Source organism: Octopus bimaculoides, chromosome 11 (assembly GCF_046866305.1).
Source record: "Octopus bimaculoides isolate indiv1 chromosome 11, ASM4686630v1, whole genome shotgun sequence".
Classification (NCBI taxonomy): Eukaryota; Metazoa; Mollusca; class Cephalopoda; order Octopoda; family Octopodidae; genus Octopus; species Octopus bimaculoides.
The window spans coordinates 62,789,858-62,813,325 of record NC_142938.1 but is presented as its reverse complement, the minus strand read 5'-3'; the positions used below and the strand labels follow the sequence as shown (position 1 = coordinate 62,813,325).

General features: G+C 36.1%; 2 protein-coding genes across 2 annotated transcripts; one reads left to right on the top strand and one right to left on the bottom strand.

Annotated features, from left to right (window-relative positions):
* Nucleotides 1-990: 990 nt before the first annotated feature.
* LOC106875738 (DDB1- and CUL4-associated factor 4) lies at nt 991-13,653 on the bottom strand. The gene is made up of 6 exons (XM_014923986.3): nt 13,110-13,653; nt 10,838-11,322; nt 4,632-4,991; nt 3,407-3,574; nt 2,020-2,134; nt 991-1,278 (listed from the first exon to the last, which is right to left on the bottom strand). The coding sequence occupies exons 1-6, from the start codon at nt 13,546-13,548 to the stop codon at nt 1,076-1,078; spliced, it is 1,770 nt and encodes a 589-aa protein (XP_014779472.1). The 5' UTR covers nt 13,549-13,653; the 3' UTR covers nt 991-1,075.
* A 140-nt stretch (nt 13,654-13,793) lies between these two features.
* Nucleotides 13,794-22,000, top strand: LOC106875739 (RRP15-like protein). The gene is made up of 6 exons (XM_014923987.3): nt 13,794-13,944; nt 15,821-15,892; nt 16,419-16,861; nt 18,581-18,666; nt 20,478-20,667; nt 21,880-22,000. Exons 2-6 carry the CDS (start codon nt 15,823-15,825, stop codon nt 21,973-21,975), a joined length of 885 nt encoding a protein of 294 aa, XP_014779473.1. The 5' UTR covers nt 13,794-13,944; nt 15,821-15,822; the 3' UTR covers nt 21,976-22,000.
* Nucleotides 22,001-23,468: the final 1,468 nt, after the last annotated feature.

The window sequence follows — 23,468 nt, the reverse complement described above, 5'->3', positions numbered from 1 at the left end:
TTTGTACTCTTTGTAAATTTGTTCTGTAAATATATATCTACATGCTTACACACAAGTGTTCATTTTCTTAATATTTTTAATTCTTGTTTCTCTCTATACATATCATCATCATCATCATCTTCGTTTAACAACCGCTTTCCATGCTAGCATGGGTTGGACGATTTGACTGAGTACTGGTGAAACCAGATGGCTACACCAGGCTCCAATCTGATTTGGCAGAGTTTCTACAGCTGGATGCCCTTCCTAACGCCAACCACTCAGAGTGTAGTGGGTGCTTTTACGTGTCACCCGCACGAAGGCTAGTCAGGCGGTACTGGCAACGGCCATGCTCAAAATGGTGCAATTTATGTGCCACCCGCACAAAAGCCAGTCCAGGGGCACTGGCAACGATCTCGCTCGAAAATCCCACGAAGGCCAGCCAGGCGGCCCTGGCAACGGTCACGCTCAAAATGGTGCATTTCATGTGTCACCCGCACAAGAGCCAGTCCAGGGGCACCGGCAACGATCCTGATCGAAAATCCCGCAAAGGCCAGCCAGGCGGCACTGGCAACGGCCACGCCCAAAATGGTGCACCCCATGTGTCGCCAGTACAGGGGTATCCCTATATTTATATTTTTTCCCCTCTAGTTTCAGCTCAGAGCTGCGGCCATGCTGATGCACATGTGTATATGTATGTATGCATATTTTATATATCAAACCCATGCATGTTAATTTGCATCACTATCTTCATATCAGCTCATCTGTATTCCTCTTGTAGCAAACTTAGTCCTCAAAAAAGACTTTGGAGAATAAGTTCAAATCATTTGAACACTACATGTTTTCTATATTAATCATCTCTGGATCTCACCTGTTGACTGTATGTGTGTGTGTCTATATATATATATATATATATATATATCATTATCATTTAACATTCCATGCTGGCATGGGTTGGACAGTTTGTACACACACACACAAATATAATTTTAGAAAATGAATAAAACAACCAAACAAAATGCAATATTTATTTCCATAAGTATCCGTGGTTTCTTTTCTCTTTCCGTGTCTTAAATGAATTGATAAAAAAATATATAGATCACTCTGATATATCACATGCATATAAGTGAAATTCATCTTTTATTGCCATCAGCATAGCAGAATTACCATGGAGACCAGCCCAATGGTCTGAATAATGGATGGCAGGAATAAAGTCCAGAGAACATGGATGAGGTGGTGGTATGCTTTTTAATAAGATACCAGTCTTCATATCCCAGAACCTTGAGTAACAGTCTTGGCCCACTGAAATATAAATAAAATCGTGAGATTATTTACAGTTTTTATTTTAAAATTTTTTTTAAAAAGTCATAATTTTTTTTACATCTTTTTCTTACGTCTTTCATGACTATGCTCCTAATGAATTATTGTTATATATCTTTCTTTTACTTGTTTCAGTCATTTGACTGCAGCCATGCTGGGGCACCACCTTCAAAGGTTTTACGTCGAATAAATTGACTTTGGTACTTTATTTCGGTCTCTTTTGTCAAATGGCTAGGTCACAGGGATATAAACAAACCAACGTTGGTTGTCAGACAACTGTGGGGAATAAACACAACACAGAGATACACACAGATAAAAATGTCAGTAGTGTCAACAAAGTAGCTATTCATGGTCACCAAATCTGTTAGAAATAACAGCCTAATTTACCTCAAATCACACCCTGGCATGCATGTGTTAATGTAGTCTTGGATACAGTAAACCTTAAAAAAAATTGATGTGATGATCAATATTTGAACTTCTTAAATTATAGGTATGCACAATCAGGACTGACTGGGGTGGAGTAAAGCTCTAAACAACAACAAAAACAGCAACAGCTCCAGTGGTTGACCTATCTTGTATACTACTCTAAAAACATGCAAATCTTTAAATTTGAATATCTATCTAACTCTAAGAGTAGATATAAAAAAAAAAAACAGACAAAAATGTAACAAAGCAGAAAAAAAAAAGGAAAAACAAAGTAGAAAAATATAAAGAAATAGTTACCTGCATATAAGAAACGTTCTGAGTGATCAATATGCACAGGAAGATGACAGTGTTTATTGACATGGCCAGTGTACTCGTGTAGGGTACGTTTCTTGCGGAAATCCCATAATTTTATCTGGAGAAAAAAGAGAAAAAAAAAGACATTTACAAATGAGAGAAAACCATGATATTTATTTTAATGTATCTGGAGGGATGAAAACAGAATATATTCCAATGAGATTTGAATTCTGCAAAACCCCAAATGAATACTGTTGTACAATTAATTTGACATTCTATAATTTCTTCCACTTAATTACCTTCAACGCCATTGTTTTAACATCCACTTTTTCAAGTTTGTATGGGTCAGACAGTTTATTGAGGCAAGTTTTCTATGGCCAGATGTCCTTCTTGTTGCCAACCCTTACCTGCTTCCAAGCAAGGCAATATTTCCCCATGTCCAAATATGTTTTTGAAGAATATTGGGAATGAACGAAATTCATTTACAACAATCACACTCATACACACACATACAGGCTTCTTTCAGTTTGTGTCTCTGAAATCCACTCAAAAGGCTTTGGTTGGCCTTGGGCTATAGTAGAAGACACTTGCCCAAGGTGACATGCAGTGGGACTGAGCCTGAAACCATGCAATTAGGAAGCAAACTTCATTACACAGCCACACCCGCACCTGCATTACCATAAATTATGAGTCGAATTACAGCTAGTTGAAGTAGCTCAGTTGGTCATGTATTATAGACTAAAAGGCTACATATTGTGGTTTTCCAATCATAGAAAACTATGCCAAAACTGACATTGGAACTCAATGCAGCCCTATAACTCACCAGATACTTTCAAACCATCCAACCAATGCCCAGCATAGAAAACAGGCATTATATATCAACATCATCCTCATCAACATTTATTAGCTGTTTTCCATGTTGGTGGCATAGGTTGGATGGCCTGATAGGAACTGGCAAGGCCAGGGGCCATACCAAGTGCCATTGTCTGTTTCGGCTTGGTTTCTACGGCTGGATGCCCTTCCTAAGTACCTAGTATGCACTTCACAGTGCATACTAGGTACTTTTTAAATGACACCATCACCAGTATTTTTTACATGGTCTGCAGCCATGTGAAGGCTCTTTTTTTTTGTTTTGGCTTTCCTTGTTGCAGAGCAATGGTAAAAAATGAGCAATTCTGTGACAGACTGGTGTCCCATCCAGGGGGAAACATGTGCGCCACGGAAAACAGGGAACCGGCTGTATGAGACTATATGACTTAGAAAGGTTCTTTATCCTTTATTCCCTCTAATTGATGTATGAAAATATCTAATTATATAGTATTGTTTTATGAATACAAACCTACAGTAGTGGTGTGTAAATTGGAACGCTTATGTGTGAAAGCAAACTTACTTGTCCTTTGAAATCAGCAGCTATCACATGATAACCGTTCTGTAAGGAGTTCAGAGAACATACAGGATTATGTTGCTCCATCACAGCAGCATGCTTGGAAGACTGAATTCTGAGGTCATGAACCAAAATGTCACCTTGACGAGTTCCATGAACCAGGGTTGAATCGGTCTAGATGAGTAATAAAGACAAAAGATAAATGCAATCATTAAATTCAAAGTATAACCAACAGGTAAATTAAATAATCTCTAGAAACAGTTTGTCATGCACAACCATAAATTTAATGGATCACCATCATCATTCCAAGCCCATTAATCTACACATTTTCCAGCTAAACAATAACCCTCTCCACAAAAAAAAAAAAAAAAATCAAACTGGCACTTTGTCAGTTTCAATGACAAGAGTTCCAGTTGATCTGATGAACAGAATAACCTGCTTGTGAAATTAACATGCAGGTGGCTGAGTACTCCACAGACATGTGTACCCTTACTGTAGTTTACAAGGAGATTCAACGTGACACAGAATGTGACAAGGATGGCCTTGTCCCACTGCATGGCACCTTGGGCAAGTGTCTTCTACTATAACCTCGGGCCAACCAAAGCTTTGTAAGTGGATTTGGTAGATAGAAACTGAAAGAAGCCCATCATATATATATATATATAACTACACTCTCGGAGAGGTTGGTGTTAGGAAGGGCATCCAGCTGTAGAAACTGCCAAATAAGATTGGAGCCTGGTGCAGCCATCTGGCTCACTAGTCCCCAGTCAAACTATTCAATCCATGCCAGCATGGAAAGTGGACGATGATGATGATGATGATGATGATGTGTGTATGTGTATATATATATATATATATATATATATATATATATATATATATATACATACATGTGTGTATATATGTTTGTGTGTCTGTGTTTGTTCCCTCCAATATCACTTGACAACCAGTGCTGGTGTGTTTACGTCCCCGTAACTTAGTGGTTCGACAAAAGAGACCTAAAGACAAAAGAATAAGTACTAGGCTTACAAAGAATAAGTCCTGCTCGACTAAAGGTGGTGATCCAGCATGGCCACAGTCAAATGACCGAAACAAGTAAAAGAATAAGGAAAACTTGTCTAAAATACCTGAAATTTAAACTGGAATAAATAAAAATCTGTCACTGAAGTAACAGTCAATTTAGACATCTTAGATATGTTAGAACATTAATATAACTGTACATAGAAATTACCTGCTGAGCAAATACTTGAGATAAGACGTCACTCATACGTGAGTTTAATTCCCATTTCTTTTTGGTTTCCACATCCAGGAGATAGGCTGTTTTCTCGGCTCCAACACTGAACTGCTTTGTATTTTGATTCCAGGCACATGTCCAAGAAAACGTTTTGCCCAAATTGTAATCAGCAATATAAAAATTTTCTCCATAACGCGGCTTGAAATTTCGTATTAATGCAAAATTGTCCAAAAGGCCAAATGCACTACTTGTTGTGTAAAGAACCCAACGCTCGTCTGGATTGTCTGAAAATGGGGCCCAACAACTGCTGCTCACTTGTCCCCAAGAATGCAATATTGAGGTTCCAAAGGGGTCAATCTGGAAGACATTAAAATGAACAAAATTTATTTTAGACATTTGTATACTTGCAAACATACATACATACACACATGCATGTGCACACATACATACATACACACACGCACGTGCACACATGCATACATACATACATACACACACATATATATATATAATAGAGCTTCTGTGTGTGTACGTGTATGTTTCTTATGCATTCGAAAACTGAGTTGCCAATTTTGACATATGGGATATCAAAAGATTTGGTAATCTTTCAGCTAAGAAGTAAACTATATTTTCATTTACATATATTCCATGTTATCTGAACAACCAGCTATAGTTATTTGAAAGACACTGCTCTACAACGATTTGGTTTCATTAGAAAGTGAAAATAGTTTCACACTTTCAATTTGAACTAAAATTACAGTGTTGCATTACAAGAGTGATGTCCTGTGTGTGTGTGTGTGTCTCTCTCTCTCTCTCTCTGTTCCCAATGCATTCTCAAACAGCTCAACCAAATCAAATCAAATAATTTTTTCTATGTTCATAATTTTTTTTGTTTACAATATTAAAATAAATATGCTACTAGAGAAAAGACGTAATCTCTTCAGAAACCAGTATAAAGCAAGGAGGATTGTAGAAAACTGAAGGTGAGAGTCTCAAGACAGAAGTACATATGCATATATATATAGATACATATGTGCATATATATATATGCATATATACACATATATGTATGTATATATATATATATATATATATATATAATATTATTAGGGACAAAATCCAAAATTACAGGTAAAGAACTCAATTAAAATCAATTTATAAAAAATCAAAATTAAATTGAGCCTTATAGATAAAGTATATATAAAATATATATAGTTTTAGGGAAAATAACCAATTTTCAAGAACTCATCGATGAAAATCCACTATCACATATAGAAAAATTAATAATTAAAAGCACAATAAATGAGTATAATATAAAGTAAAGTAAATATCATAAGATAAATATAATAAAAAGATTACACGTGTTTCATAACCAATTTTCAAATAGAAAAGAAATTTAAATCGATTAAAATCAATTAAAATCAATTGAAATTATCGAAAATAAGTTCTATTCAAAAATATAGCTACTCGTCAGATCGTAAGTAGAACAATAATTAGATATATATCTCAACCAACAATAAGTACCAAATGAATTAATATGAAATACTTATTATATAAAGATAGAAAAATTATTTAAAAATATCATAATATCAAAATAATAACCATTCAATAATCATCCCTACATCCATAATAATAACATGTATATTATATACAAAAAACATCTTACCTAAATTATCATTGTTTTAAATTATCATTGTTTTAAATACAAGTTGAACGAAGTTTAAGTTTAAAATAATAATGAAGATAAAATTAGTACATATTTAACCGGTGTAATAGTTAAAGCTATACTATTTAAAGCTAAAGACGTTTATTTAATTATGATTAAAGATCAATTGAATAATAGAAAAATACAAGATTATTTATTTCTACAAACGTAATAATAAAAAATATTAATGAATGAAAAAATTATGAATGGAAAAAATTATGAATGAAAAAATTAGGAAAGAAAAAATTATTAAGAATAAAAGGTTAAACTTTATATATATATACAAAGTTTTGATTTAAAAAAAAACTTTAACGATATTATAAACTATAAAGATTAATAATTAATCAAATAATATTAATCAAAAATAATCGAAAATATATCAACACTATTCCAATCGAAGTTCTAATATTATGTTGAAATGAAACTATAACTTCTAAATAATATAGTGTTAAATAAGTTATCTATTAAAATAATCTATAAAGAACCAAATGAATAGTATAAAAACAAGAATACATATTATTTTCAAATAGTAGAAAATCTTTAGCAAAGTGAAAACAGTACTTATCCAAATTTTTCCGTAATTCAAATATTGTTGTACTTGGGGATGGTCATATTGCCAGTTTAGTCAATAAAAACACACGCACTGTATATTTGGTGTTAATTTGCTTCAGCTTTCATCATCATCATCATCATCGTTTAACGTCCGCTTTCCATGCTAGCATGGGTTGGACGATTTGACTGAGGACTGGTGAAACCGGATGGCAACACCAGGCTCCAGTCTGATTTGGCAGAGTTTCTACAGCTGGATGCCCTTCCTAACGCCAACCACTCAGAGAGTGTAGTGGGTGCTTTTACGTGTCACCCGCACGAAAACGGCCACGCTCGAAATGGTGTCTTTTATGTGCCACCCGCACAAGCCAGTCCAGGGGCACTGGCAACGATCTCGCTCGAAAATCCTACAGGAGCCAGTCAGGCGGTACTGGCAACGGCCACGCTCAAAATGGTGCATTTCATGTGCCACCCGCACAAGAACCAGTCCAGGGGCACTGGCAACGATCTTACTTGGCTTGCCGGGTCTTCTCACGCACAGCCCATTTCCAAAGGTCTCGGTCCGTAGTCATCGCCTCGGTGAGGCCCAATGTACGAAGGTCTTGCCTCACCACCTCAGCCCAGGTCTTCCTGGGCCTACCTCTTCCACGGGTTCCCTCAACTGTTAGGGTGTGGCACTTTTTCACGCAGCTATCCTCCTCCATTCTCACCACATGTCCATACCAGCGCAATCGTCTCTCTTGCACGCCACAACTGATGCTTCTAATGTTCAGCTTTTCTCTCAAGATACTTACACTCTGACGGGTATTCACATTGACATTACACATCCAACGGAGCATACTGGCTTCATTCCTTGCGAGCTTACGTATGTCCTCAGCAGTTACAGCCCATGTTTCACTGCCATGTAGCATGGTTGTTCGTTCGCATGCGTCATACAGTCTGCCTTTTACTCTGAGTGAGAGTCCCTTTGTCGCCAGCAGGGGTAAGAGCTCTCTAAACTTTGCCCAGGCTATTCTTATTCTAGCAGCTACACTTTCAGCGCACCCACCCCCACTACTAACTTGGTCGCCCAGATTGCGGAAGCTATCGACTACCTCTAGTTTTTCACCCTGGAATGAGATAGAAGTTGTTTCCTGTTTGTTTGCAGTCTTTATTGCACCTGAACATCTGCCACAAACAAAAACTAACTTGCTAGTTAACCTGCCTTTGATGTTGCTGCACCTCTTATGTGTCCATAGCTTGCACCGGGTACATCTTATAGAGTTACTACCTACTCCTTTTCTACATACTGAGCAGGGCCATCTACCTGAAGGGGTTTGTGTTTTATCTACCTTCCTACTTATTAGGATTTTGGTTTTAGCTAGGTTGACTCTAAGGCCCTTCAATTCTAGACCTTGCTTCCACACCTGAAACTTCTCCTCTTTATATTACATTAATCTTAATCTTATTTCGGCCAGAGTTCTTTCGTCACACTTCTGTGACCTCATCAGTGGTCCTTTGTTTCCTTCTTTCTTATGTGTGTCTCACCTTGCTAACTATCATATATATATACACATATATATACATATATGTGTGTGTGTATATATATATATATATATATATATATATATATATATATATATATACTTTATTTAAAAGCAGCAGAAATATAACAAAAGACTGTTATTCTGAGTTTCACGTTCCCGTTCTTTTACTTATTTCAGTCAATTTACCTGTGGCCATGCTGGATCACCACTTTTAGTCAAACAAGCTGACCACAGGACTTATTCTTTGTAGCCCTAGTACTTATTCCATCAGTCCCTTTTGCTGAACTGCTAAATTACGGGGATGTAAATACACCAACATCGGCTGTCAAACGATGGTGGGGGAAAAACACAGACACACAAATATATACGTACACACACACACACACACACATATATATGCAACGGGATTCTTTCAGTTTCCATCTGCCAAATACACTCACAAGGCTTTGGTTGGCCCAAGGCTAGAGGAGTAGGACTGAACCCAGAAGCATGTGGTTGGGAAGCACACAGCCAAACCTGCACCTATATATATATATATATATATATATATATATATATATATATATATATATATATATATACACACCACACAGCCACGCCTGCACTTATATATATACACATACATACATACACACATATTGTGTATCATATAACATATATGCACACTGTTTGAAGGCATAAAGCTGCAGTATTGTCTAAGATAAAATCTCATCATAAACTTGTGTTATAAAAATAATAAATGTTGGAGTGACATGAATATCATCACTGCAATGACTCACAAGAACAACAGATATGTTTTGCCTCTGTTGAGGCTTGTTAGTGCCATACACTCAATGAGAAGTAAGGTACAGCTGTGCAGTTCTTGTCGTGGACCTCAATGGCTACTCACATCTAGTAGAAGGGGAGAGAAAGTGAAAATGAACAGTAGGAGTTGCAAGAGCTAGATAATGATGATAAGCTGGCTAGGTGGCCCCATAAGGAACAAGGTGAGCTGAAGAATTGGTTTGCAAGATTGTATGGGAAGGAGAATGAGGAGATGGGGAGACAGACTGCCAAAATGAGGCGGGTAGAAGGATGGAAGAGCAAGGAGCCATGAGTTAGGGGAAAATAGAGGAACACAGAAGAAAGTTGAGGAGAGGGTGAGCAATGAGAGCAGCAAAGATAAAACAGTTGTCAGCAGGGAATGAGGGGGCATGAGAGAGGAATGACATGTTGGGTGGTCTGCAGCAGCTAAGGTTGTGAGGGAGAAGAGGCAAGCCAAATGTATGAGAGGAGGGATGAATCACTGTAACACAGCATTTCCAGAAGTTTTGCTGACAAGAGCAGATCTTTTTGAGAACCTCATATTGACAGAGATCCCAGTCCTTTTCATCTCCTCTGCCCAGTTTTACATTCAACATCTTTATATTAACTCTTTCATGCACACTCACAAAGCATATCTAACAGAACATGCTCCTTTCATTTCTTTCCATTTTCTCAAGTCCTCTGTGTCCAAGGCCCATGTTTCCCTACCATGCAGCATTGCAGTTCTAACAGAAACATCATCATACAATCTACCCTTCACTCTGAGGGAAAAGATATTTCTTGTTAGTAGTAGTAGTAGTAGTAGCTCCCTGAATTTTCTTCAATCAGTTCTCTCTCTCTCTCTAGCTACTACACTTTCAGAGCAACTACTTCCTTTGCTAACTATGTCTCCTAGATAACAAAAGCTATGAACTACTTATAGTGAGCCATCTGAGCATTTAAGAGACTTGATTTCTGATGTGCTTATACAAACTGCTCCAAACCATCTACCATGTATGAAGCTTACATTTTTGAATAGTCAGCCAGTGACTCCACTACATCTTTTGTATGTATACAAATTAAATTAAATAAATTTACAGGAAAATTTAGAGAATGAGCAATTTAGTGTGTAAGTCTGACATTTATGTTAGAAAGACAAAAGAAAATATCTCTTCAAGTATATGAGGGGGTGCTGAAGAGTTCTTGGCTTTGGGTAAAAGAAAATAGAGGAGGATCAGTTAGTTGTGATTTTATTCAACATATTCCCCTCTCAGATTCACACACTTATTGCAGCAGTCCTTCAGTTTTTTTAAGCCCTGTAAAAAGAACTCATAAGGTTGGGCCTCCAACTAGGCCTTTTGTGATACCCTTAAAGCCAGGAACTTTTCAGTACCACCATCACCACCCCTTATATACTTTTCTATGTTTATTACAATTCAGATGATTTTATTCTTTTTGAATCTTGTGAAAATGGCTCTGTCTTTAGTGTAGAAGCATAGGTAGGCTTCATTATATCAAAGAATAAAGGTAATAAGAAAATATGTAGGATGACAGTATGGAACAAAAATAACAAAGAATGAAAATAAAAGAGTATCAAAAACAGCAAAATAGAATAAATACAGAGAATATTTAGAATATACCTCAATAGGAATTGTGTTGTTATCTTTAGTTGGTGTTCGTCTTTTAATGTGAATTAGTTGTAGACGTTGTTTAAGGAACTTTTGCACTGTCCAAGAGCCAACAATATCATCACATAAAGGGCTCACTAAAAGCTGCAAACAATGTTTTAACTGTTCGTAAGGACCAAATTCACTAGGAAATACTTTCTCATGCCAGAACGGTTTCAAGCCTGCAATATTTTTTCTTAGCTGGAAAATACCCATTTGTGTGTTGTTTATAGATCCTACTTTCATTTGTTCCAGCCACAGAGTAATATTGTTCTTGAAGTGGGAAACTTTAGGTAAAGAGCAAGGGCTATCTCGCATTTTGATCAAATCTTTCTGACGTTTTTCCTCAGTCTCTTTTGCAATAATTTTTGCCTTAGTAAAAACATTTAGACTACTGTGTCCAGGAAGAATCTTGAAATATTTCTCCTGTTCTGTATCATAGTAATATCCTGCAAGTTGTAGGATTCTGTTAAGGATCAATACAGGAAAAATGCAAAGAACAAAACTTAAAAATTGAGTGCTTATTGAGAAATTCAAAGAGTGAAGCATTGTCAATCAATAATTGCAATAGTTTAGTGAAAATTACTATGCGTGTGCTATAAACAACCTCCATGAATCTCTGTAACAAGTGGTATTAAGCAAACATGAATAAAGTAGAGAATATGAGTGATCAGTATGGTCTATTTAAAGATCAGAAATACGGAACTTGTGTTGGTTAAATTTAAAAGAATTCACAATATTTTTTTAGTGACTGATTTAATAAAAGGACATAATTAAATCCTGGCAAGAAGTGCCATGTAAATTATATTACTATAAACACATGAAGAAATCAACTGAATAATAAACAGTATGCTTGCTCAAATAATAATGGTTTCCAATTTTGATATATGGCCAGCGATTTGGGGGAGGGGGTAAGTTGATTACGCTGACCCCAGGGCTCAACAGTTACTAATTTTATTGATCCTAGTGGGATTTGAACTCAGAATGTAAAGACGGGCAAAATACTGCTAAGCATTTTGTTCAGTATGCTAATGATTCTACCAGAACAACAATAATGATCATACTAATGATTTCAAATTTTGGTACAAGGCCAGCAGTTTTCTGGGGCGGGGGTTAAGTCAATTACATCGACCCTAGTGCTCAACTGGTACTTATTTTATTGACCCTGAAAGGCAAATTCGACCTCAGCAGAATTTGAACTCAGAACATAAAGCATTTCACCTGGCATGCTAACTATTTTCTACTAAAGGCATAACGCCTGAAATTTTGAGGGGGGGGGGCAGACGATTACATCGACCCCCACTCTTTCACTGGTACTTAATTTATCGACCCTGAAAGGATGAAAGGAAAAGTCAGCAGCGGCGGAATTTGAACTGAGAACGTAGCGACGGGCGTGCTAACGATTCTGCCAGCTTGCAGTCTTATTAATAATAATAACTTACAAGTTAGATCTTGCTCTCTAGTGTCAAAAAGGCTAACTCCATAGCAAAATAGAACAAGAATTAAAGTATTATGAAAGGTCCATATAAAGTCCATCCCAACAGTTGGTATTGTTCTGGATCTTTAAAAAAACATCCATTATTCTTGTAAGTCAACTTCAAAAGAACTAAAACAACTCGGATAACAGTAAGAGTGGATAATGTTTATATTGATAGAATGATTAAGACACTTCAAATAAGGATTAAAGCAAGATAATTGTTCTCTATCTTCCAAGTTAAAACCACGAACATTATCGAGGAAGCCTCCTCATGATCACATGACTTGTTAAAAATAGTAGCCATATGTACCTCAAATCAGACCCTACAGTATTAAAAGAGGGAAGAGAACGTTGGTCAGTGTATTCCTAGATATTTCTTTCAAAGACATTGTAAAATACAAAATTGGAAAAAAACAACCTTTCCGAAGAATTACACATCAAAAATACAGGCAAAAGAGAAGTAGAGATTTCTTAAACATATCTAAACGAGAAACACTGAAAATTTTCTTGACAAAAACAAAAAACGTGAAATAAATAAGCATGGCTTAATTATCTTGAACAATTCACATTTCCTGGACTACAACAGAAGTCGAAAATAATGAACACATTTTTTGACAGATTGTCGGAAATTAGTGAATCGTACAAGTGAAATTAATTATATGGCATCATTTCGATATTAGTATCAGCATTTATAACACATTTCAAAAGAATGCCAATTATTTTCGGAATTGTAAAGATTTAAAGAGAACATACACTCAAAAAGGATATCAAGTTCTTTATGGTCATTTGATTTTGAGGCCGAGCCGTAAGATGTCGAAGGAACTTCATCTGTGTGATTCCTTTCGGTGTAGTCGTCTTTCGGTTTGTTGTTAAAATAGGATTTCCAATGCTTTTTGTTTGGAGGAAATTTTCGTTTCCTTCCTTTCGAGAAGTATTTACACGACATTTCAGGATCTATTGATGGACCATTCTTCGGTTTCTTACTGAGCTTACTCCCAAACTTCTGTGAATGTATACCAGAGGTAACTTGTGTGTTTGCCGTGTCGTTATGCGGAGTAGATTTGGAAGTAGAGGGACTAGGTGAGAAAGTAGATGCACGTTGGCCAGAAGAAGCATTGTCATAACTTACTGACATGGTTGCAGAAGAAGGATATTCATTTTCCTTTTTCCCCCACTTTCCCTTTTTCCTTCCTCGAAAATCAGACATATTCAAAACACCAATATATAATTAAACTTTACGGAAGTTTTAATTATATTGATGTCTTGCTGAAAAAAAAAGCGTCCCCCATTATCCGAGGCTTTCACTTTACTTGTTTTCCAAATTAAAGAGCTTCGCAACACCTGAAAATTAATCCGTTTCCTTCTTCAATACAATATGTCCTAAATTATTTTCTTTGTGTTTAATCCATCCACTTACTATTAATCTACATGCAGCACTTTACGCTTTTATTCATTAACTATTTGTGTACATTTATACTCACATATGTATGTGTGTAAATAAATATATGTCTTTACAATAAAACTTTCAATCAAACATTTATGAGATACTTATTTTGTATTACACCGGTTAACAACACGCGTGTCGCTAACATCTAAATATTTAGTAAGTTAATTTACTTCAAAATTTCCAATTACATGTTCAGTTGTAATTAATTCTTACTTTCTTCATTTTCGATAATTATATTAATAATATTTTAATGGGCTTTATATATTTTTATTTGCGTTGAAAAGTAATTGAATCATAAATCGGAGTGATCTTATGGCTTGATGTAATATCTGATTCTAACATTTGTGTAAATATTGTTGTATTTTAAATGATTATACATTTTATGATTGTATTATAATTTAGAATTGGCGAGATCGCCTTAGAATTCACTGGAGAAAGGTCAAACTCATCGATTTAATTTGTAATCACTATTTGTTGCTTTATGAAAATGTTTTGCGATATCAGGAAGAGCATATCGCACATGTTAAGACAACTCGTACTAAGCTGATGAGTAGGCCTTTACTCAGTTACTCGGTCTGCTAGAAATAGAAGCTAAATATCTCACAGCTACACCCTACTGTTTTAATACATGAAGCACAGTTTTAGATGTACCCTGTTTGAAAAAAAAAAGTTTATTACGACTAGAAAATTAATCATAGGTTTGATCAAGACCGCCATGGATTTACACAGCAAATACATACATACATTTACGTGTGTGTGGAAAGAGAGAGAGAGAGAGATTGTATAGATCTTATATATATTAACTGAAGGTAGTCTATAGATCTTATATATATTAACTGAAGGTAGTCTATAGATCTTATATATATTAACAGAAGGTAGTCAGAATCTAGATAAATACTATTTGTATAATAAATAGTATTCATCCAAATTCTGACTACATTCTTTATAACTTGCAATACTAAGGACCCCTTCTCTACTATCTTACTTCAGTAAGATAGTAGAGAAGGGATGTAATGATTTTAGGTTGGATGGTGGCAGTTGTTATGGTGTAACGAAAGAACAGATTGATAGGTGTGAGTGGGTAGTAGAGGATAGTGTAACAAAGTGGACACTATTGGGGGAGGGATTATGAATGGGACGGAAAACGGAGAAGGGATTAGTGAGAAGGTTGGGGATAGAGTTAAGGGTGATAAGGAGGATTGTGTATTAGCAAGAACACCAAACTCAGCCTATTATTGAAAAGATTATACAAGCTGCTGCTTGTATCGAATTTTGAAGTTTTTCAGTCAGTCTTTGGGTCTTGGTGAAGACATTTTAAGTTTTAAATAATTCAATTTTCAGAAAAGACTTTTTGTAGTTAAAACTTTATGGATAAAAAGACAGAAAATAGTAAAACTATGTATTTGATTTATTGCATTGTTTGGTTGTCTGTTCTGTTTTAAATGATTTTCTCATAACACAACACAGTGCTTTGACTGTCTCTCATACATTTTGAGTTTTGTCATCAACATTTAACGTCCATTTTCCAAGCTATTATGGTTTGAACGGTTTGACAGGAACTGGCATGGTCAGAGACCACACTGGGTTCCATAGCTTGGTTTCTATGGCTGTATACCCTTTCAAATGCCAACCACTTCACAGAATGTACTATGTCCTTTTTTACGTGGCACCATCATCAGTGCTTTTATGTAGTACCAACATCAGTGCTTTCTACATGGCACCAGCACCCACACCAATGCTTTTTACATGGCACTTTGGTTTTAGGATCTCAATTGGGCAGGTCTTCTTGTGTACTGCAATGTGCCACATAACTAGGTCATATATGAAGGGCATCCAGCTGTAGAAACTCTGCCAAATTAGACTGGAGCCTGGTGTTGCCATCCGGTTTCACCAGTCCTCAGTCAAATCGTCCAACCCATGCTAGCATGGAAAGCGGACGTTAAACGATGATGATGATGATATATATAAACACACATTTAGATACTTCCCAAGAATATACATGTATTTGCTCACAAATCTATTTGTTTTACAGGAATGGTTAAAAGAAAGCAAACCAAATGCACAGCAGTGAAAGCTGACAGTAGTGAAGATGAAGTAAAATCTGGTATTTACTTTACAATTACTATTTGCTAAAAATTAAATATTTTTCTGCATAATTCTTCAGTTTTATGTGTGTGTTTAGAAACACAAAAGCTTTGGTAAGTTATAGTTGAATGATAAACACTTTTATAAAAGCATAAACCCCATAGAAATTGTCTTTTGTTAGATTTAATCTTTTTGGTTGAACATTTTAAGAATAGTTTAAATTTTCTGTTTTTTCATTTTGTTTCTTTAATAATTTGACTACCATATTTTGGTAGTAACATGGATGCCAACACAGGAAAAATTACAGAAAACTGGTAGAAGTGCAGGCATGGTTGTGTGGTTAAGAAGCTAGATTCCCAACCACATGGTTCGAGGTTCAGTTCCACTGCATGGCACCTTGAGTGTCTGGGAATGTTATGAACACCTCAACTTCTGATATATCCATCCCCTCCCTATAAATACAAAACTTAGTACCTTTCCAAAAAACAAAAATCTCTATTCATCTTTAGATAAGTATATACATTTTTTTATTTCTTCCTTGGCAGAGATAGAATATGTGTTTAGTGAAAGTAATGGAGAAGACGCAAGTGATGAAGATTCTGAAGCTGAAGAAGAGAAAGTTGTAAAAAAGAAAAAGAAGACATTAAAGAAAAGTGTTGATGAGGAATCTGGTTCAAATGAAGACGAAATTTCTCCAAGTAAAAAGAAAAAGACAAAAACAAAGAAAGCTATTTCCAAAACACAAAAGGATGCGGATGGTGGTGATGGTGACGATGATGATGATGAAATTGTTGGTTTTGCAGATGCTATTTCAAGAATTTTAGAAAGGACTCAGATTCCTGTTGGCAAGAAACATACAATTCTTGCTAAAGGTAAAACAGACAAAGAAATTCAGAGACATAAACTCGAAAAATTGTTGGAATCAAATCCCGAAGCAGTCAAAGAGGAAATTCCAGATTCTAAGGATCATAAAGAAAAACTGAAAGAGGTTTGTCATGCGAATTTTATTTTCTTGTTTTTTTCTTATCTTCTTTCTTGTTGTGATTCCATATATAACTGAGTAAGAAATTTATTAAATATATGTAGCTCTGTCTTAAGAAGTTTGCTCCTCAACCATGTGATATCAGGTTTAGTCCTCCCACTGCACAGCACTTTGCACTTTGAACAAGTGTCTTCTGCTACAGCTCTGGGCCCACCAAAGCCTTGTGAGTGAATTTGCTTGATGGAAACTGTAAGGAACCTGTTGGATATATGTAAAAATATATGTGTGCATTTGTGTATACCAGTATTTCTCAACCTTTTTACCTTTGCATAACCCTTAAAATAAATTACATGTCTCAAGGAACCCCTGCACGAAAAAATTATGTTTTTCTCATATTTTTTTCATTGTAGTTCACATGTTTGATATCATATATTTATATACAGGCATATCTCACCCTACGTTGTTAATTGGTTCCAGGAGACACACCTTAAGTCGAATTAACTTGTCTCTAGGCTAGGCTAGGCTGCATTTACTTGTCTCTAGGCTAAACTGATAATAACTATTCCCAGTTCTGTACTTTATTTATGAAGGCATTTTCAATGATACATGGTTTTTTAAAAACCATGTGTGCTAAAATCTTGTCCTTATTATGTACAATCATCGATACAGTTGCCTGGCTCATCCCAAAAGATTGTGCAATTGCTACTACTTTTTCACCTTTTTCATGACGTTTTATCATAGCCAGTTTATCTTCCAGCATTATAGCAATGACATTTAGCACTTTCAATATGAATTTCCTTAGGGACCATGGGGGCAAAAAAATAAAGTCACAAATGAATGAGAATGAGAAACTAGCTGATAAACAGACGTAAACAAATCTGAATTCAAAACAATCATGGGAATCAGGAGTGACAACGACGTCTAATAGCAGATATTGGAACTACAGTGCAATATGAGCTCTGAAAGATCGATAAATAAAACAACACAGCTGATTTCATGATTTCGTTCACTAAGCTACACTACTTTATGGTGTTTATCTTAACATTTACTGTACATATTTTAATCTGACTTTATATGCTTTTATTCTTATTTATTGTACAGTAACATGATTTTATGTGCTTTTAACGGTTTTCTAGTGATTTTACAATTCTAGTATTTGTGGCGGACAGACGTAAAGTTGAGTGAAATGACTTGACTTGATTTTTATTTTTCCATGGTTGTTATATTTTTTTGATAACATAATAGGTTAGATTGGATGATGTCAGTATTACAATCATGAAATTAGCATTAGCTTATCTTAATCTTTCTTACGGAACCCCGGTTGAGAAAAACTGGTGTACACCCTTGTCTAGATATAACATGATGGTTGTAAATCACTATCATCATCATCATCATCATCATCATCATAGAAGCAAGGCTGTTTGTTTCCAGTCTTCTTTGAAAAACATGTCTGGTCATGGGAAAATATTTTTTTGCATGAAAAGAATGGTGAGGATTGACAACAGGAAGGGCATCCAGCTGTAGAATATCTGCCTCTACAAATTCCATCTGACCCATGCAAGCATGGAAATATAAACATCAAATGATGACGTTTACTTTATTTAAAACATTAAACCCATAAATTTTAGATATTTCTTGGTTTTATTTTTTCTCTTTCCTTTTAATTCATTTTGCTGTTTTTCTCTTTTTTTTTTTCATTTTTTGTTTTTCTCTTTTCTTATCCAGAAGAAAATGAAACTTCTTTTAGCCAGAACAAAGCCTAATGTCCTTGAGATAAATAAAGAACGCCAATTGAAAGCAGTAGCTACACAGTAAGTTTTGTTTTCCTGTTTTGTATTTCATTGTATGCCTGAAGGAGAAAGTTCTGAATATTTGAAAATACAGTCATAGGCACAGATGTAGTTGTGTGGTTAAGAAGCATGCTTCCCAACCATTTGGACTTGGGTTCATACCCATTGCATGGCGCATTGGACAAGTGTCTTCTACTGTAGCCTCAGGCTGCCCAAAGCTTTGTGAGTGAATTTTGTAGACTGAAACTGAAAGAAGCCTGTCATGTATGTGTGTGTATATATATATAATATCGATGGTGGTGTGTTTACGTCCCCGAAACTTAGCGGTTCGGCAAAAGAGAACGATAGAATAAGTACTAGGCTTCCAAAGAATAAGTCCTGGGGTTGATTTGCTCGACTAAAGGTGGTGCTCCAGCATGGCCGCAGTCAAATGACTGAAACAAGTAAAAGAGTAAAGAGTATATATTTATATATATATATATATATATATATATATATATATATATATATATATATAACGTGAGAGAGTTAGGGGTTGGGGGTTCAACCCACTAAGGGATAGTCATAGACACCTGTGCTTTGGTTCTTCCTTTTTTTTGTCACTTTTGCTATGAATTAACTTAATGAATTCAATGGGATACACCGTCTGCAAGTAGTTGGGTTCAGCATATTATCCTCCATTATATATATATATATATATATATATATATATATATATTATTTATATCGTGGTTGTGTGATACAAAGTTTGCTTCCTAATCACATGGTTCTGGGTTCAGTCCCGTTGTACAGCAACTTGAGCAAGTGTCTTCTGTAGTCTCAGGACAACCAATGCCTTGTGAGTGGATTTGGTAGACGGAAACTGAAAGAAGCTTGTTGCATATATATGTGTGTGAGTGTCTGTGCTTGTTCCCCACTGCCACTTGACAAACATTTCAGAAAAAGAAACTAATAGAATAAGTACCAGCTTAAAAAAAAAATGAGTACTGGTGTCAATTTCTTTGACTAAGATTCTTCAAGTGGTGCTCCAGCATACCTGCAGTCTGATGACTGAAAGAAATAAAAGATAAAGTTATAGCTTGCTTACCAACTACATGGTTCTGGGTTCAGTCCCACTGCGTGGCACCTTGGGCAAGTGTCTCCTACTATAGCCTCGGGCCAACCAAAGCCTTGTGAGTGGATTTGGTAGACGGAAACTGAAAGAAGCCCATCGTATATATGTATATGTATATATATATATGTGTGTGTGTTTGTGTATCTGTGTTTGTCCCCCCAACATCGCTTGACAACTGACGCTGGTGTGTTCACGTCCCCGTAACCTAGCGGTTCGGCAAAAGAGACTGACAGAATAAGTACTAGGCTTACAAAGAATAAGTCCTGGGGTCGATTTGCTCAACTAAAGGTGGTGCTCCAGCATGGCCGCAGTCAAATGACTGAAACAAGTAAAAGAGTAATTGTATAAAATACTGTGAAAATATTTTATATGTTGTCGAAGTATAACCAATTTCTTGCACATAAATTTTAACAATAAAATCTTATATGGACCCCTGAGGATCATATGGACCCCACTTGAGAACCACTGATGTAGAGGAAGGGGAAAACCAAAAGGATGTGGTTAAAGATGATGAAAGGAGTTTTGGGGTAGAGGGATCTAGAGGATAAGACGAAATGGAGAAAGAAGACTCATAAATTTCTCAATGCTAACTTCTGCTTTAGCATGGAAAATGGTCTTAAAACGTTTGTTACTATTGTTGTATTAGTTCTGTTATCCATCATTTTGTCACTTTCTCTCTCTCTCTCTCTATATATATATATATATATATTCTTTTCAGAGGTATTGTCCAGCTATTCAATGCTGTACAGAAACAACAGAAACTGAACGAGGAGAATGAGAATACTATAAACACAACTGAGTGGAAAAAACAGAAAATCTCTGAGAACACAGAGCAGATGTCATTCTTTCACCTACTTCAAAACATGCCCAAAGTTAATTTGTCATCTCAACCAGAAGACACTATTAAAGTAAGTAATTCAGTAACTCGGCTCTTAATTGACTACTTCCTCCTACTCATTCCACTGCTTACCTAGTCATATTATCTGTTAGTTAGTTATCCCACCTCCTCCTCTAGTCATGTTATTTCATGTCTTTTCAAGTCATGTTATCCATTGGTCATTTCTCTTCTCCCCTGTGTTACCCATTAATTATGTCCTGTTGCCTAGTCATGTTATCATCCCTTAGTCTTATGTTCATGAGTATTGTCTTGTCCCCCACTTATGTCATCCATTAGTCATGTTATCTGTTTGTGTGTATGTATGCATATATGTGTGTGTGTGTGTGTTTTGAATAGATTGATTTGGCCCTACACAACATAAAGTTTTGTAGACTCACCTGAGCACAAGCTAAGCTCCTGTGATGAGCCTATGGAACTTTATGTTGCTTGGAGCTGAATCAAACTATTTTACACAAACCACAACTTTCCATAAATGAGAATTGGGTCTTTAGACCCATGAGGCCTACAGGCAAATCAATACATTGAGCCCTATAGTAGTTATTCATTGACAGCAAGTCACAGCATACATAGATCAGAATTGGTCCCCTGAACCCATGAGACTCCCATTTAACTGCTCTGTATGCTCGTGCCTTAGCACTTTGGCATTTAAACTGACCTTAACCAACTAAAATATTTTACCTGCTTTATGCTCAAACTGGCCAAATCTAGCCCCTTATACCTACCCTACAATATCATTCTAAATATAAATTACCACATCATTCATCAGAATCTTGAAGCTACAAGATAATTCACAATTAATTCATAACAATATGAATAAATAAGCATTACATTTGACAGAGTAATCTGAATGCTGATGGGTTAAGACAGTACAGGTGTGTGACTACTTGTATCATTGTGTTATGTTCACTTCTGTTAAGTGGTTCACTTGTTTTATTCTATGTGTTCACCTGTATGATTTTTTTTATGTTCAACACAGTTATTGTGTTGACAGTTCACCTGTTTTGTTGTGTTGACTGTTTCAGTTATGTTGACTCTGTTTGCCTGTGTTATTGTGTTAACTATGTTCACCTCTTCTGACCATTCAACTAGTTTGCTGGCTGGACTGTCCATGTATTGTATTGCATTGATTCTGTCCACCTGTGTTGTTGTTGTTGTGTTGGTTGTGTTCACCTTGAGTTAATTTACTTGCACAATAAATATTCACCATATTTATCTATTTCAGCCTGAACCTGAGAAAAAGATTTGGAATTTTCTGAAAAATGACTTCATACTCGATAGCACCAAGATGAAAGATTGGGACAAAAAAGAGAGTGTATAGTTTTAAATAAATTGTTCAAACAGTATCTTTGTGTCACTTGATATTTTGAAGTTTGTATCATCATCATCATCATCATTCTTGTTATTTTATTATCAAAAGCCAGGAGTGGCTGTGCTAGTAAGTAGCTTGCTTACCAACCACATGGTTCTGGGTTCAGTCCCACTGCGTGACACCTTGGGCAAGTGTCTTCTGCTATAGCCTCAGGCTGACCAAAGCCTTGTGAATGGATTTGGTTGACGGAAATTGAAAGAAGTCAGTCATATGTATATGTTTGTGTGTCTGTGTTTGTCCCCCCATCATCACTTGACAACTGATGCTGGTGTGTTTATGGCCCCATAAGTTAGCAGTTCAGCAAAAGAGGCCGATAGAATAAGTACTAGGTTTACAAAGAATAAGGCCTGGGGTCGATTTGCTCAATTAAAGGCAGTACTCCTGCATGGCCACAGCCAAATGACTGAAACAAATAAAAGAATATAGGAAGTGAGTTGACAGAATTGTTAGCACATTCAACAAAATGCCTGGCAGCATTTTTTGACTCATGACATTCTTAGCTCAATTCCCACCAAGGTCGATTTTGCAAGTCGAAATAAGTACCAATTGGGTACTGGGTTAATGTAACTCCCCTCTGCTGTCAAAATTTCAAGTGTTGTGCCTTTATTAGGAAGGATTAAAGAAGGCACATCCTTAAATATAAGGGTAAGTTGAAACACTAAAATCCCTACAGCTTAGCTTAACATCTTGGGGAACTTATTGCCTTGATCAAGCTAAGTGGTATAAAATGTGTCATGATGCATCTAAACAATTTGAGTTGAAGAGAACAATGCAAGAATTATAATCCTGCAATTAACAGACACATTTGTCCAATCCCAGGCATAATTAAAATCATCATTGTCCCCATTATGACTTCACAGCAAAATACATACCTAGATTCAAATTACCTTCATGCATCCATCACAAATAGATGATTATTATTATTATTATTAAAGTGGTGAGCTGTGAAGGCGCGTGGCTTAGTGGTTAGGGCATTCGGCTCGCAATTGTAAGGTCGTGAGTTCAATTCCCAGCGACGCGCTGTGTCCTTGAGCAAGACACTTTATTTCACGTTGCTCCAGTTCACTCAGCTGGCAAAAATGAGTTGTACCTATATTTCAAAGGGCCAGCCTTGTCACGCTGAATCTCCCTGAGAACTACGTTAGGGGTATACGTGTCTGTGGAATGCTCAGCCACTTGCACGTTAATTTCACAAGCAAGCTGTTCCATTGATCGTATCAGCTGGGACCCTCGTCATCGTAAGTGAAGGTGGTGAGCTAGCAGAATCATTAGCACCCTAGACGAAATGCTTATAGGTATTTCACCTGTCACCACGTTCTGAGGTCGACTTTGCCTTTCATCCTTTTGGGGGATCAATAAATGAAGTACCAGTGAAACACTGGGATCAATGTAATCGACTAGTCCCCTCCCCCAAAATTTCAGGCTTTTTGCCTTCAGAAGAA